The sequence below is a fragment of the Lutra lutra genome, chromosome 9, assembly GCF_902655055.1.
Source record: "Lutra lutra chromosome 9, mLutLut1.2, whole genome shotgun sequence".
NCBI lineage: Eukaryota > Metazoa > Chordata > Mammalia > Carnivora > Mustelidae > Lutra > Lutra lutra.
This window is the reverse complement of record NC_062286.1, coordinates 143,646,264-143,661,498: the sequence shown is the minus strand read 5'-3', so window position 1 is coordinate 143,661,498 and position 15,235 is coordinate 143,646,264. Positions and strand designations below refer to the sequence as shown.

General features: G+C 64.7%; 3 protein-coding genes across 10 annotated transcripts in view; 1 reads left to right on the top strand and 2 right to left on the bottom strand.

The window, feature by feature from the left end:
* The window catches only part of ZBTB46 (zinc finger and BTB domain containing 46), a 62,805-nt gene extending 55,157 nt beyond the window's left edge, over positions 1-7,648 (top strand). For all 7 annotated transcript variants that reach the window (XM_047746122.1, XM_047746121.1, XM_047746124.1 and 4 more), the window contains 2 exons: positions 322-497; positions 4,266-7,648. In XM_047746122.1, coding sequence (XP_047602078.1) covers positions 322-497; positions 4,266-4,640 — 551 coding nt within the window. In that variant the 3' untranslated portion in view covers positions 4,641-7,648. The remainder of the gene's footprint in view (positions 1-321; positions 498-4,265) is intronic.
* Positions 7,649-7,778: 130 nt separating this feature from the next.
* SLC2A4RG (SLC2A4 regulator) lies at positions 7,779-11,565 on the bottom strand. Its single transcript, XM_047746139.1, has 8 exons — positions 11,310-11,565; positions 10,825-10,979; positions 9,832-9,923; positions 9,216-9,403; positions 9,043-9,143; positions 8,698-8,950; positions 8,522-8,613; positions 7,779-8,424 (listed from the first exon to the last, which is right to left on the bottom strand). The coding sequence occupies exons 1-8, from the start codon at positions 11,418-11,420 to the stop codon at positions 8,313-8,315; spliced, it is 1,104 nt and encodes a 367-aa protein (XP_047602095.1). The 5' UTR covers positions 11,421-11,565; the 3' UTR covers positions 7,779-8,312.
* A 669-nt stretch (positions 11,566-12,234) lies between these two features.
* LIME1 (Lck interacting transmembrane adaptor 1) lies at positions 12,235-15,213 on the bottom strand. Of its 2 annotated transcripts, XR_007130176.1 has the most exons (6): positions 13,691-15,213; positions 13,498-13,555; positions 13,341-13,425; positions 12,849-13,213; positions 12,473-12,749; positions 12,235-12,387 (listed from the first exon to the last, which is right to left on the bottom strand). XR_007130176.1 is itself a non-coding variant. In XM_047746140.1 (5 exons), exons 1-5 carry the CDS (start codon positions 13,786-13,788, stop codon positions 12,531-12,533), a joined length of 825 nt encoding a protein of 274 aa, XP_047602096.1. In that variant the 5' UTR covers positions 13,789-15,107; the 3' UTR covers positions 12,235-12,530. The 2 variants fall into 2 exon arrangements, 1 of the variants encoding a protein (XP_047602096.1); XM_047746140.1 differs by having other exon boundaries at positions 12,235-12,749; positions 13,691-15,107.
* Between the last annotated feature and the right edge of the window lie 22 nt (positions 15,214-15,235).

Genomic DNA, 15,235 nt, shown 5'->3' with positions numbered 1-15,235 from the left:
ACACTAAAAGTGCCGCCGGCCTGCGGGTGCCTGGAGGGGCCAGCTCTGCCCGGTGGCTCCTGGCCCCCAGCGGCCCGTGGGCTTGAGCGGAGCTGCAGGCTGGGCCTGGACTCTGGCTTCACGTGTCATCACACTGTGGTTTTCCGTTCCGACAGTGTGTGCGGCGCTCACGGGGTCTCGGACGCTCACGGCCCCGTGGCCGGCGGTGCTGGAAGCAGCGGCCTCCGACCTTCGGTGGGACGCGCGGGCCTCATGGGGGCGTCCGGGCGGGCTTGGTGGGGGCGGGCGGCTCACTGACTTCGCGGGTCTGCTGTCTTCCAGTGAACGAGTTCACGGTGATCAGAAAGAAGTTCAAGTGCCCCTACTGCAGCTTCTCGGCCATGCACCAGTGCATCCTCAAGCGCCACATGCGCTCCCACACCGGGGAGCGGCCCTACCCCTGCGAGATCTGCGGCAAGAAGTTCACGCGGCGCGAGCACATGAAGCGGCACACGCTGGTGAGTGGGGGCGGGGTCGGCGCGGGTCGGCGCGGGGTCGCAAGGGTCAGCACGGGGTCGGCACGGGTCGGCACGGGGTCGCAAGGGTCAGCACGGGGTCGGCACGGGTCGGCACGGGGTCGCAAGGGTCAGCACGGGGTCGGCACGGGTCGGCACGGGGTCGACACGGGGTCGCATGGGTCAGCACGGGGTCGCATGGGTCAGCACGGGGTCGGCACGGGGTCGGCACGGGTCGGCACGGGGTCGGCACGGGGCAGCATGGTCGTCACAGGGTCAGCATAGGGTTAGCACGGGTTGTCATAAGGTCATTACCGGGTCGGGATGGGGTCAGCGTGGGTCGTCACAAGGTTGCATGGGGTTGGCATGGTGTCATCGTGGGGTCAACGTGGGTCATCACAGGGTCAGCACGGGGTCAGCATGGGGCCAGCATGGGTCGTCACAGGGTCAGCATGGGGTGGACCTGGGGTCAGCATGGGTCACCACAGGGTCGCACGGGGTAGGCCTGGGGTCAGCGTAGATTGTCATGGGTCAGCGTGGGGTCAGTGTGGTCATCACGTGGTCAGCATGGGTCAGCGTGGGTTGTCACAGGGTCGGCATGGGTCATCACGGGGTCAGCATGGTTGTCACGGGGCCGGCATGGGTCATCACAGGGTCAGCATGGGGTCGGCACGGATTGTCATTGGTCAGCATGGGGTTAGTGTGGGTCATCATGGGTCAGTGTGGGTCGTCACGGGGTCAGCATGGGTCATCACAGTGTCATCATGGAGTCGGCATGGGGTTGTCACAGGGTCAGCATGGGGCTGGCATGATGGTCAGTGGAGGGTAGTTAGCAGGGGGTCCTCATGGGGTCAGCTGGGCCCACTCTGTGCCTGGCTGAGAGGTCCAGGAAGCTGGGATGATGATGTGGGGTGCCCAGAAGGCCACAGGAAGCCCTAAAGCAGGTTCTGCTCTGCAGGGGGAAGGCCAGTTGAGTAGGTGGAGCCATGTTGACCCCCACCCTTCCTGAGAAGCTCCACCCCATGAGACTTGGGGCAGAAAACAGGTGGGCCATAGCACCCCTAGCCCCAGAGCTCAGCCTGGCTTTGGCAAGCTCCAACCAGGCCTTGGCAAGTGCTTCCCCCCCGCCAGGGCCCCTGCCCTGGGCCCCTCGTGTCCCACCATGTCACTTCCTCCAGTGCCCCAGCTCCAAGTCATGGTGGGATCCCCCGGCTCCCCCATGGCCTTGTAAGTGTTGGGTTACCTGGCAGTGGTGGCGCCCAGCCGGCAGGTGCTGAAGGAGTGATAGAAGGTCGTCCTTGAAACATGGAGGCAGATTTGCCAAAACGCGCAGGGCAAGGGAGCCTTGGGCAGGCGAGATGAACCATGGGGGCAAGGGCTGGACCACAAGGTTGTGCACAGTGTCATCTTCTTTTCTTTTTTTAAGATTTTTTAAAAAAAGATTTTATTTATTTATTTGACAGACAGAGATCACAAGTGGGCAGAGAGGCAGGCAGAGAGAGGAGGAAGCAGGCTCCCTGCCGAGCAGAGAGCCTGATGTGGGGCTTGATCCCAGAACCCTGTGACCATGACCTGAGCCGAAGGCAGAGGCTTTAACCCACTGAGCCAACCAGGTGCCCCAACAGGGTCATCTTCTTGAGACACACACTCAAGGCGGGGTTCAGGGCTGAGAGTGGGGCCAGCTGGAGTTTGCAGGGCTGATGCAGTGGAGGTGGCCCTGGGTGACAGATGCCCAGAGCCCTCAGCCTGTGCCACAGGGGCCGGGAGAGGGCATCAGGGTGATGTCATGAGTCTGGGAATCTGCAAGGTGTCAGGAGTCGTCCTCAGGGCACAGACTTGGCTGACCCTGCAGCATGCTGAGAACCCCCAGGAGGTGTGGGAGGGCTGTGTTGGTCGTGGTAGGGGGGACCCGGGGTGCCCTAGCACAAGGGCAGCAGGTGGCTGGGGAAGGGCCGGGTGACACCCTCAGGCCTGGCTGCTGGTGAGGGGAGCCGTGTGGACGAGTGGGGTCTTTGCCTGTGTGTGTCCATCTGGGGTGCGTGGGGGGCTCTGCCTCACTTTGGGGTCGCATCCAGATTTACTCTGCTTGGACCCCCTATTGGCTCTCTGCATGGGGCAACCTTACTAGCGTGTTGTTTCATTTTCCAGCCCAGTGGGGGCTCTTATTTGGGGGTGAGGACACCTGGGAAGGCTCCCATGAAGTCAGGCAGCAAAGATGGAGGGGGGACAGCCCCAAGAGGTAGGGGGGCCCAGCCCAGCTGACCAAGGGATGTCCCGTGGCCTGGCCTGCAGGCCCCCCCACCCCCGCCATGGGGTCAGCAGCGGGGGAAGCGGTAGCCCCGGCCTGGATGGCAGGTCTGTGAGACAGTCACTGTGGCTGACTTGATGCCACCGACTGCAGAGCTGGCCTTTCGTCCATGTGGCCCCTCTGTGGAGCCCACCCTGAGAGCCACAGAGGCTCACGTTACCACGGAAACTTGGGGGGACACATGCGCCGATGCCCACGCTGTCCTACTCGGAGGTGAACGGTGGCTTGTTGGTCACACTCAGGGGCTGGAGGTTGTGGCTCCACAGGTTGCGACGGCTTTCCCTAGCAAAACCACGTTATTGCTGCAGGAGACGGTCCCGGCGGATGCTCTGCGTGGTCATTGCCGTTTGCCTGGGATGGGGCAAGACTTCCATCCTGGGGTCCTGCTTGGGCTTCAGGGAGGAACATAAATCCCTGAAAATGTACTTGAAATGTGTACAGGTTTGCCTTTTTCTGAGAAGAGGCTCTGTGTCTACCCCTTTCATTGTTGGGAGCCCCCGACCCCAAGAAGCTGAGCGTCTGCCAGCAGGTGGCAGTAGGGGCACTCGGCGTCCCCTCTGGGCAGACACGGTCCCCGTGCAGTGGGAGGGACTGGGGCGGCCACGCCAGGAGTCCTCTGGAGGGGGGTGGGGGTAGGGGCTGGAGGTGGGGGGTGTCTCAGGAGCGGCCTCCCATTGAGGACGAGCCCTGGATTGCCACGGTGCCCGCAGCCTTCCTCTCTCCTCCACGTGCTTGTTAGGACAGGTGCCCGACCATCTGGTGCCGGCCAAGGGGCTCCCCGCGACGCCTTTGTCGCTCTGGGCTGTCCTGGCACAGCCCCCGGCTCCCTGCATGGGAGCCCTGGGTCTTGAGGGGCGTCCGTGGACGCTGCCTCGCCCGGCGTAGCCTGGCCGGCTCTCAGAACAGCTTCTGTCGGGGGAGGGTCGAGGGGGCCCTGGCTGGAAAATCAAACAAACGGAAGAGACAAACGGGAGGGTTCCAGGGACCGCGTTGTTTGAGGCTCCGTTTCTAGATTCAGGACGTGTGGGGACCCAGCCAGTGGACGCTGGGCGGCCGCGAACCATGGAGCGGTGGTCTCCGTGGGCGGGGACCGTTCACAGCTGCCTGTGGAGCCCCTGTGCTGGGCGACAAGGAGCCCTCCGGCCAGGTCGGGGAAGGGGCCCCTTCTAAGGGCCCAGCCCCCAGGACAGGGACCCGTTGGTGAGGGTGTGTTCCGGGTGTGGAGGAAGACGCAGCTCAGCGAACTTTTCCCACCCTGACACCACTCGCTGTGTTTTCATTTACTTGACTGCTCTGGACACCAGAGAACTCCGAAAAATCTGAGGAATTAAAATTGCAGCCTCCTGCTCCCTGCACCGACCACCCCCTCCCCCTTCCCCGCGCTGATCACCTATCCCCCCTGACTGCCCATCCCCCGCACTGACTGCCCATCCCCCCTGCGCTGACCACCCCCTCCCCCGCAGGTCCACAGCAAGGACAAGAAGTACGTGTGCAAGTTGTGCAGCCGTGTGTTCATGTCAGCCGCCAGCGTGGGCATCAAGCATGGCTCGCGGCGTCACGGCGTCTGTGCTGACTGCGCGGGCCGAGGTGTGGCCGGGCCCCTGGACGGCGGCGGCACTGAGGGCTCCCCTGAGCTGTTCCCTGGCGATGGGCCCTACCTGGAAGACCCGGACGACCCACGGGGGGAGGGCGAGGAGGAGCTGTGTGAGGACGAGGACGAGGTGGGCCTGGCCCACGAGGATGCGCTGCTGGTGGCCGAGAAGGAGGACGAAGACTCACCGCCGGGACCCGGCAGCCCCCCGGGCGCATCCGACAAGGACTTTTCCTGGATCTCCTAGGCCGCGAGGTGGGGGCCCTGCCACCCCTCCTGGGGGTGGGGCCGTGGCCGTGCCACTCCTCCACCACGCGTGTGTGTGTGCACACGTGTGTGCGTGTGTGTGTGTGTGTGCGTGTGCACGCGTGTTTCCCTAGGGATCTGCTCTCGCCTGGGGCCAGACCACGCTGACCCCTCTTTGTTCTGCTCCTGCCCCCAGACACACACGGAAGCCCGCGGGCTCTGAGGCAGGCATGACCCCAGTGAGTCGGGGCTCCAGGACCGAACAGGACGTTGGGGGGCACAGGGTGGGTTTGAGCAGAGGGAGAGCACACATTCCCTTGTGTCTGCGGGGACGAAGGGAGGGTCCCCGGCAGGTACGTGTGGCCAGGGCATCAAGGGAGCCCATGTGGCCAGCCGGGCCTCAGGACGCACGATGGCCAGATGACCAGGTCATGGTCGGGGTCCTGAGCGTCGTCCCCGAGGCCACAGGTCCAAGGGACGTTAAGGAAGGTGTTGCATACATCCGATGTCCAGTGCTGGAGTCCCCCCCACCCGCCCCCTGCTCTGCTCGCCCTTTCTCAGCAGCCTGGTCACTGCCTACGGCCACCGCCGCAGCCTTCTGCCGCAGTTGTGGCCATTCCTCGTGGAACCCAGGCCCAGTGTCCAGGAAGCCCCGGGGCCCTCCCGCCTCTGGGCTTTGGTGCTTCCCATCGATCAGCTGCAGCAGCCCCGGCCAGGCCGAGGCCTCCCAGGTGCTATCTTCCCGTGGAGGCGGCCGGGTGGGGACCGACGTGCCACGCTCCTCTGGCGCAGGGCTCAGAGCTCCCCGCTGCCGGCCACTCAGGTCCCTTCGGGGCGCCCGGGCTCTCCGCTCCGCCCTTCCTTGGGGAGCCCTTGGGGAGCCCGCCGTCTTGGCCAGGCCACTCCCGCTCACACCCCCGGGTGCCCTTGCCTTGTTGCTGCTAACGGTGGGGGTGGGGACCTGACTGCCACGTGCTGCTCACACCTCCCCGCGTGGGTAACCAAACTTTTTAAGTCGTCGGAGACGTATTTGAGGTAGTTACATACAATTATGTTGTTGGCATTATTTTTCTGACGTGACGAAGCCTGGCGTTGTCTTACCTTCCGCTTGTCGGTCCGTCCGTTGTCTCTGGAGATGAGCTCACCGCCTCTTCATCACTCCGGTGTTTTCTGAGTGAAAAGCAAGGGCCCCGCTGGGAGGACCGTCCCCTGGGCCGCAGGACCCGCCCCTGTCTGTCCCCTTCCCTCCCGTCCACTGGGAACCTCCCTTCTCTACTCAGACATTCCGTCCTGCGCCCGCCTGGCGGAGGCCCCTGCTGAAGACCGTGTTCTTGTTCTCTTTGTCCACGGGCTGTCAGCTGCTATGCGGCTGGCCGCCAAGTCACATCTATTCTTTTTAGGTGTAAACAGGAGAATCCCACGAGTCCCTAACTTGGGTTCCGGTGGTGGCCTGGAGTGCTCGCCCGGGGCGGCTGCTGGGGAGCCGGGCACCCCCAGATAGAGGGTGCGGATGGGGCCGCCTGCACTCCTGTCCTCCGTGGGGACGTGGGGACGAAGCCTGCCCTTCCTGACATGGAAGTGGCGAGGCCAGTGCAGGGCTCTGGGACACACTTCCCTTGCTGCCTTTCACCAGTGAGGCCCTGGGCTGCACCCCTCACGGGGCCCTCAGAACTGTGTACCTCCCCGACTTTCTGACCCCTTTTCTAAACAGACCTCCTTTCTTACAAATGTATTTGGAAACCAGACCTTTGCTACCAACAGTGTCTCTGGGTTTTGTACTGGTCCCACTGCTCAGGCCGTCCCGCCCACACCCTGGGCCACCTCTGCCTCGCACTCAGGACATCTCGCTCTCTCTGACCCGCCGCTCCCTGCTCCGGACCACCCTTGCTGACGTTTTTGGGGGGTCGCTGTCAGTGCCACAGGGGCATTTTCTTCCTTAAAACCAACACTGTACTGGAAAACTGAGGGCCCCACCCCTGCCCACCTAGTCTGCCGGGCGTGCGCCGGGTGGCTGGCCGGTTTGTGGAGGTGAATGCGCCCCGCTCAGGAGGCGTGGAGGGAAAAGACATGTGATGAAGGGTTTTTTTACGTGACTGGTTTTTTTTTTAAATCAATGTTTAAACCTAATAAATATTTTTTTATGAAGAGGAAAAAAATGTGTAGATTACATTTCACGTTTTGTAGTTTTTTGTTCGTGTCTGTCTGTATTTTGGTGTTTGCAACACCAAAGTGGAAAATGCAGTGCGTTGAGTGGTGAGTTCTTTGGGGTGGGGGGGGACAGGGAACCCATAGGACTTTTGTATCAAGCTCTGGATCCTGACCGGGTTGTATGTTTGGACTCTGGGTTTTGGGAAACAGTCGTAACACTGCCAGGACTGAATAGGGACCTCGACTCGAGACACAGCTACTCCTTCTGACTTTGCACATCTTCCTTTTTAGAAAAGAAACTCTGAGAAAATGCAAAAACTGGAACTTTTTGCAATATGATGAAAGATGATCTTATTTTCGCTCATTCTGTGACGTGTGCGACGCTTAAGAAAGCCATACTTACTGGTTGGTCTTATTTTCTGGGTTCTATACTGTGTTTTGTGTGTGTCCCTTCCAGAACTCCTTGTAGTGAGGGCGCTGTGTGTGCGCTTTTCCTAAATATTTATTTTTCCAACATGCTCTCAACCTGTCAACAAAAGCAAAACAGACAGACAAGGGCAGTGTTTGAAAATTGTTGTTCTTCCCCCCTTGGGGACAATCTATATTATACCCCCTTTATAGTGATTACCCTACGCCTGTGTTTGTACTGGAGATGTGTTTACTGTTTGGGAGAAGAGACGTCTGTGATCGGTCGGCAGAAAATCGCAGCCGCTGCAGTCCGCAGCCGCAGGGCAGGGCACAGCCCCTTCCCGTCTGCAGCGGCCGCTCTGGGCCTGCCCAGGGCCCTCCTTCCTGTGACGGGTTAGTTTCGACCTTCTTGCAAAGCTTCCACTTCCAATAAACTGGGAAACTGCGGCTCGAGCGGACGCCTCCTGAGTCTTTCACGGCGCCCCTCCTCCTGTGTCAGGGCCTCCTGGGTCTGCCCACCCACCACCCCTGCCTTTGGCAGGGTCTCCGTACCCCCCTCCCCCCCGCAGGATGCAGACACGACTTCTGGAAAAACCCAAATCTTTAATTTTTCTCCTTGCCTGGCGCGGCCCAGACTCGAGACACCTGAGCTTCGCAAACACGACACAAACGTCACCCCCTGGAAACACTGGGTTAAGTGTGGGCAGGGGAGGCCCCCACGACACCCCTCAAAGTGCATCACAGACCGGCCCCCACAAGTCCATGGGCTGACAGGCAGGGCGGGTGGCCCCCCCGCAGGGACCCCTCCAAGTGCATCAGAGGCCGGCCCCCACGTGGCCCCGACAAGTCCGTGGGCTGGCAGGCAGGGCAGGCGGCACCCCCCACCCAGGGACCCCGGGCCAAGGGGCCAGCCACTGAGGGTTAGTGCAAAAGGCTGGTTTCTTCAGAGGCACTTTGAGTGGTGGGACCTCCCCCAAGCCTCGGGGGTCCAGGGTCACCAACTTCCCCCACCATCGAGAAGCAGACCCTGTGGCGGGAAGAGCCCAGGGCCGGGGCCGTGGCAGCTGCTTTCCTCCCGGGCGGAGTCCCGTGGGCGGGCCGCAGCGCCAGCAGGCGCTCAGTCCAGGAAGCGCTGGCACGCCTTCTTCCAGCGGCAGGCCGTGCACCACAGGTCCCGCCGCTCCAGGCCATATGCTTTCCGGCACTTCTTGGCGTCACCACGCGGCTTCCTAGGGGCGACACAGAGGAGACACGGGCTGGTGCCAGGCTGCACTCCGCGCCCTCCCTCCCCCGCACACCCGCCCCGGCCCCTCCCCACGCACGCACCTCGGGTTGGCACCAAGCTTGGAGGGCAGGGTTGGCACACGGGTCCTGACAGTGGTGGGCTGTGGCTCCAGGCCGACGGGGGCCAGGCAGCCCTGAAAGGAGACACAGCTGTGTCCTCTCCCCCATCCCAAGCACCCTGAGACTCACCCAGAGCGGCTGCCTGTGGCCTCACCCACCTGGTAGGTGTCGTCACCACGGCACACCTCAGGGGGTGCCCCAGAGCTCAGCACGGGGACCGGGGGCAGGGCCAGCGGGCGCAGCAGGCTGGACAGGGTGGGGGGCTCTGGCAGGTCCAGGCGGGGGAAGGCGGGTGGTGCGGAGGCCGTGGGGGATGCGGGGGACAGGCTGGACAGCCCGTCGGCCAGCACATCCATCTCTGTGTAGTAGAAGTCCTCCTCCCCGTCGCTGTGCTCTGGCTCCGCCTGCCGCCTGCTGGGGACACGGTGGGTGCGAGCTGCAGCCCTCGTCCCGCCTGGCTTGGCCTCCCACCCACCCCGCCCCACCGGCCAGCCCCGCCGCACCCCAGGTGCACCAGGCGGATGTGTCTCTGCATCCCGGAGGCCGTGCTCAGCACCTTCCCACACCGCTTCCACAGACACTGGAACAGGACCTGCACTGAGCTCTGGGTGACAAGGGCTGGTGGTCAGGCCCGGCCGCCACGTCCACCCCGCCCTGAGGGTCGCCTCAGGCTCACCTTCCTCTTCCTTGGGGCAGGTTCCCCAAACAGGAAATGGGCTGCCTCAGACGGCAGCGGGGGCGAGGGGATAGATGGAGAGGACGGGTCACTGGCCAGGTCCCAGCCCCAGTCTCCGCTGCTGCCACTGCTGCTGCAGCTGTGCCGGGGCCGCCCCAGGGCCTCCTTCCAGGGCTCCGGGCCAGGCTCTGTGGGGACACGCCAGCACCCGTGGTAGGACTTTTGGCTCAGGCTTTGCTGCGGGAGCTGCCCCCGCAGGCCCCTTCACTCTGAGCCTGGGAGCACAGTCCTTTGGAGGAGGCAGTGGCCGGGAGCAGCCAGCCCTCACCGCCTGCAGACTGGCCTTCCCAGCACAGGGACAGGTACACAGACATCCCATGTGGGGAGATGCCTGGCCAGCCGGGTGGGAACAAACAGGTCACAGGCCCACAGGCCTGGGACACTGGCTCTGGCCTCAGTCAGAGGCACTGGGGGTCCTGATGTCTGTCTTGGGCCTCAAGAAATCTATGTAGACCAGGCAAAGGGGTTCTGCTTGCCCCAGGGCGCGGGCAACTCTAGGGGCCTGGAGAGACAGGGGTCCTGCCCTCCCTACCCAGGTCGCCTGTCACAGTCTCACCTGGGGCCCCCAGCAGGAGGGGGCTGGTGGACAGACTTGTGAGGGCAGCTGCAGCCATGACTTCATCCAGTCGGGACTGTCCGGCGGGGGCCCTAGAAGAGGTGCGGGTGGTGTCAGGCTCCTCCCCTGGCCCAGCACACGCGCAGGCCCGGGCACTTGTGTGTGTGTGTGTGTGTGTGTGTGTGTGTGTGGTTCAACAGCTCCCTCCCTCCAGGCACTGGGCTGGAGGCCCATCTCCACCCCCAGCTCTGGTTACACAGCTCCAAATCTCCAGCAACCAGCAGAAACAGCGCCTGGGCTGGGGTCTCCGTGAAGCCTGACTTCTCGGCAGCCCAGGCTTTGTTCCATGGTGGGTCCTTCAGGCCCAGGAGCTGGACAGGGGTCTGAGGCCCCACCCCCTGGCCCAGCCCGGGCCAGGCCAGGCCCAGCCCTCCCCCCACACTAATCACGATTGTGCAACAGCAGCTGTGGGCCTGCGCCAGGCCTGGGAGGGAGGAACAGCCAGCGGCCGCCAGGAGAGACTGGGCTCCAAGCGCAAGCCGGTCCCCAGGCCCCGACAGGCCAGGCCGGAGCCTGCCTCTACCTGAGAAGCTTTGGGTGTGGGGCACCCCCGCTTCTAGGCAGGGCTAAGAGATGGCAGTCAGAAGCCCTAGAACTCCTGGACCGTCAGCCTCACAACAGCGAGCAGGCTCTAGTGCACAGAGACTGACAGGGGCCCCTCCCAGCTCTAAACTCTGGCCCCCAGAGCTTGGGGGGGCACCAGGGGCACAATATATTGATAATTTCTGCTCCACTCCTCCAGCGCTGGAGAGTTGGGGAGGGGGGGCAGAAACCCCATGCCAGGGGCCCTGACCTACCCTACCCGAAGCCCACCATGCCCCGTGGGGTGGGGTTCAAGAAGGCACGTGCCTGCGCCCCACCCACCAACCCTGCGCACACCAGCGCACGTGTGCGCACGCCCACCTCGGCCTGGCGCGCCGCACCCTGGCTCACCTCTGCGCTGGCACCGGGATGTGCGCCGACGGCTTCGGGGGCCCCACCGCCGCCCCCGCCCACGTCCCCGGGGCCCCTAGGTCGGCGGCCCGCGGCTCCGGCTCCCGAGGCAGCACGAACTCCAAGCCCGCAAAGCCACCGCCCACGGCAGGGCCCTGCGGAAGGGGCAGGCTCAGCGCGGGCAGCGGCGCGGAGGACGGGGGATTCCCAGCCCCCATCCCATCCGCTCCGCACCCGCCCCCCGAACCGGCTGCGGCCGGTGGGGACGGCGCGGCCCCGCCCCCGGCCCCGCCCCCGGCGCGGCGCGGCGGGAATTGCTCCCGGGGCCGCCCGGCCCTGCCCGCCCCCGCCAGGCCCGCGGACACGCGCGGACCGCCACGGCCGCCCCCGCCGCCCCGCCCCCGGGGGCCCGAAGTTGTGCAGCCCCGACGCCATCTTTGCGGCGAGGGAGTTGGGTCGGCGCCCCGTCCCCCGGCGCCCGGTACCTGCGGCGCCGCGGGCACCGATACGGGCGCGACCGCGGGGTCCCGGCCGGCGGCACGGGGCGGGGGGCGCCCGCAGCCCGGAACGGGCAGCGGAGGGCGCTCGGCCTCCATGGCCGGCCGGCCGTGCGCCGAAGCTGCAGCGGCGAGGGCGGACGCTCGGGACACGGCCCCCAGGCCGGGCCGGGCTGGCGGGGCCGCCGACCCCCGCCCTCGATCGGCCGCCGCCCGCGCCGCGCGGCCCGGAGGCTGCCGGCCGGCCACGCCCCCTTCGCGCGGCTCGCGCGCCCCGCCTCGCGGCCCCGCCCCCGGCGCACGCCCATTGGTCCGCGCGATGTATCAACATTCCGAGGTGGCCCGCGGCCGCGGCCAGCCGCGCTCCCATTGGCTCGCGCCCCCAGGCCCTGCCCCGAGCCAGCCGCAGCCGCGCGGCCTGGAGAAAGGTCCGCGCTCGCGGCGCCGCGAGTGCTGGTCGGCTCCTCGCCCCTAGGAGCCCGGGCTGCCCGTGCGCCCCCACCGCCGGGCAGGGCCGGCTTTCTTGGCGGGTTTTGCTGCGCGCAGAGCTGCCGGATCCCGGGAAGGGGCCGCGTCTCCTTGGCGGGCTTCCCGGGAGCAGGTTATTCTGTAACGCACGACTGCCCACCCACCCGCGTGCCTTATGTAACACCGGGGGCTGGGCGGCGGGGTGTTCAGGGTCCAAGTCCCACCCTGGGGCGGTCAGCTCGCGGGCGGGCTGCAACACGCGCTAAGACCGACTTGGCCCGGGGACACCACCCCTAGAACTTGCCTCCCTTCGCCACAGTCTTCTGGAACTGACCGGCCGAGCACACGCTTCAGGCGACGGGGCCCAGACACCCCGGGCAGGAGGGCCCTTCCAGACAATCCCTGCCAACCTGCCCAGGCCTTCGAGAAAAACAGGCTGTACGGATCTTCCCTAGGCTGGGGATTTATTAAGACTTTGGGAGAGTCCAAGAGGCCACGGCAGCCAGGACCCCCAGGGACCTCACAGGCTGGAAGATTTGGGATCTGGACTTTGTGCTGCCAACTTGGTGGGGGAGGGGGAGGCAGGGAATGGGGGATGGGCACTACTTTGGAAGGAGGAACTCTATGCTGGGTTGTTCAAGGCAGATGGGGAGTTGGAGACCCCTAGTTTGAGGATGGGGAAGCCAGGAGCCTCCGCGCCCTGCAGAGGTGCGCCCCTGCTAACAACCAGAGCTGGAGGGCTCAAGTGCTCCGTGGGAGGGTCCCCATCTCCTGGATACTCTCATACACATTTTCAAGGAGGCCATCATCCTTGCCCAGGCCCCTGAGTGGGAGGGTCTCATAGGACTGGTCACTTCCCAGAGGCGGAATTACTCCCCTCCCCTTGGGGTCCAGCTGGTCTGGGGCAGGTCCTGGGTCCCTCTTCTTAGGCTTCCTGACTCTGGAGTACAGGATGGCAACCTGGGAGAGAGGAAGCCAACCCAAGGAGGGGTCAGCAGCGTCTACTTCTTCAAGGACCTGCACAGCCCTACCCACCCTACCCCATCCCCTCCAGTTTACCTGGGCAGCTGGGGTCAGCTCCGCCTTCCCCTGCCCCAGGCTTTGGGTGCCTTCTTCTGTTTCCTTGAGCTTCTGGATACAAGCATACTCAGACACCTCCCGTCTGGCCTCAGGCCCAGGCCTCACATAGCTGCTTGTCAGCCGTGACCCTGCCCATACCACGGGGCTGGCTGCCAGGCTGGCCCTGGGGATTGGGGCCAGCCCCACATTGGAATAGATGGCCTCGGGGCAGATGGAGGGTGAGGTGGCAGCCGGCATTGCCCGGGGCAGTTCCCAGTGTGAGAAGGCTGCCAGGGGTCTGCTGGTGCTTCTAGACACATCCAGCCACTGTGGGCGCAGGATATCCATGCTGGCAGGCCGGAGGCCTAGGGGTGGGGTCAAGACAGAGGTTACTGGGGCAGGGAGGCAGAGAACCAACTGGGGAACCCCAGAGCAGCTCCAGGGGCCAGCCCCGCCCATCACCCAGGCCAGGTTCCTCCTGGCTTGGCTCACCTCGGCAGCCTCTGGGGCCCCGGTGCAGCTCGTGCAGTCTGGTGTCCGACTTGCTGAGGGTGCAGAGGTGTTGTCTCAGCAGGGACTGGGGGCAAGGAAGGTTGTTCTTGGTCCTGTGGCAGCCCCGCCCCGGCCCCAGGGACAGCCTGTCACTCACCGCTTCTGCTGGCATCACACGGCTCCGGGGGCTGGCCTGCTGCCTCTGCACTGGCTTCCTGGAGGCAAGTGTCTCATCAGGCCAGGGAGGCAGAGATGCCTTTGGTACAAGGCCCAGTAGGGAGGCTCATGCAGAGAGCCAGACCTGCTTGGAGCCCTGCCCCACACCAAACCCGGGCCAGGGATGGACATACCTGTGACAGGTGGCGCACAGTGTCCACAGCCAGAGGAACAGGACAAGGCACCCAAGGACCCAGAGGGCAGGAGGGGCTGAGGGCACCTGTGGCCCCATCCTGCGAAGCCACAGGTAGCCCTGAGGGTGAGAAGACAGGGGTGCTGGAGCAGAGAGGCTGGGCACCTACCAGGCAGCCCCCAGCTGCCCCTCAAACTGCGGGGCCGTCTCCGCCCCCTGGGGCACTGACTCAGCACACAGGAAACTGGGCTCCGCGGCCCCTCCCTCCTGCAGAAGCACAGAGCCAAGCCCTGGCAGCCACCTTCCGCCTCCGGAGGGGGGCTCCTAGTGACATGGATGGAGGTGTGCTCTGCTTGGCCCCAAGTACCTGAGCGGGCAAGGCTGACCCAGACGGCAATCGCACAAGGCTGGTGAGGAAGGGCAGGGGAGTTGCCTGCTGTGGTCACCATAACCTAAACATGGGGCCTAGGAAGGCCCTGAGGTCACATCCCTGGCCCTCTGAGACAGACCAGTCTCAGGCAGCGCCCCCCCAGTCATACACTGCAGAGTTGGGTCCCAAAGGGGCTGCAAAGGCAGGGAAAGGTTGCTCCGACCTGACTCCCTCCGGTCCACTTGTCCCTGGCTCTCCACCCCTCCCCTTCAACTGTCCCTGCCATTGCACTGCGTTCTTCCTGGGATCTTAGCAGAGCTGCTGGGCTGGGGTGTCTCCAGACACAGTGCCCAGTCCGCCCAGACCCAGGGAGCGGGCTTACCTCAGAAGATGGTCTGGGCTGCCCAACCTGGTCCTCCCACACCCCAGCCCTCAGCTGCCCCCAGAAGGGCACTATGGGGAGTGGGGACCCAACCAGGCCGCAGGCCAAAACAGGCCCTTTCTAAGGCCCCACGCACAGCGGCTCCTTGTCAGCCGTGTCTGGTGGTGGCTGGCCTGGCCGCTTGGGCACCCCATGAGATGGCTGTGTGTGGCCCTTGCCAAGCTCCCCACCTCGCTTCCTGTGCATGTGTGTCTCCCTGCATCTCCCACGCAGCCACCCAGCGCTCTGCTGCTGTTGCTCCCGCTGCAGCCCCTGTGGGGTCTCAACACCACCCGGTGGGTGTATGCAGCTGGCCAACACCACTCCCAGAGCCCAAGTCACGTGGTCTCCAGCCCCAAGAAGATGGGCACATGCGGGCAAGGACACTGGCACAGCACGGGAACTGGGCGCCCTTGGGGCCACCAAACCCCAGGGCTGAACCCAGGCTCTCAAGACTTCTGAACCCACACCACCAGGTCCTCCTGCCTCATTCACGTGCTTCCCGACCACTCATCACTGGCCACCACCTCCTCCCACTGCTGCAGCATCAAGTCCCATGCATCTGTGGGGGTCAGGCAACACGGGGGCACTCGAAGCTCTGACCCTATTCATGGCTGCTGGCAGAGCCCCATCCAAGACAGCGAAGAGAAGGCCAGCCCTTTGGGCCCTCCATCTCTGGGCAGGGGGCAGCAGCCTCACTCGGGGCCCCTCCAGCCTGGCCCCATGGCCCTGTGCAGAGATCCCTCTATGCCCCA

Bases quoted from the DNA above. Each gene is read 5' to 3' on its own strand.
- SLC2A4RG (XM_047746139.1), bottom strand. From the start codon at position 11,420: ATGGAGGCCGAGCGCCCTCCGCTGCCCGTTCCGGGCTGCGGGCGCCCC. The intron at 9,404-9,831 runs GTGAGACTGTGA...GTGTCCCCACAG, and splicing joins CCTCCTGCTGGGGGCCCCAG to AGCCTGGCCCGGAGCCCTGG. The intron at 8,951-9,042 runs GTGCGGCGGGGC...TGTCCCCAGCAG, and splicing joins ATCCGCCTGGTGCACCTGGG to GCGGCAGGCGGAGCCAGAGC.
- LIME1 (XM_047746140.1), bottom strand. From the start codon at position 13,788: ATGGGGCCACAGGTGCCCTCAGCCCCTCCTGCCCTCTGGGTCCTTGGG. The intron at 13,556-13,690 runs GTATGTCCATCC...ACTTGCCTCCAG, and splicing joins CTGTGCGCCACCTGTCACAG to GAAGCCAGTGCAGAGGCAGC. The intron at 13,426-13,497 runs GTGAGTGACAGG...CCTTGCCCCCAG, and splicing joins GTGTGATGCCAGCAGAAGCG to TCCCTGCTGAGACAACACCT.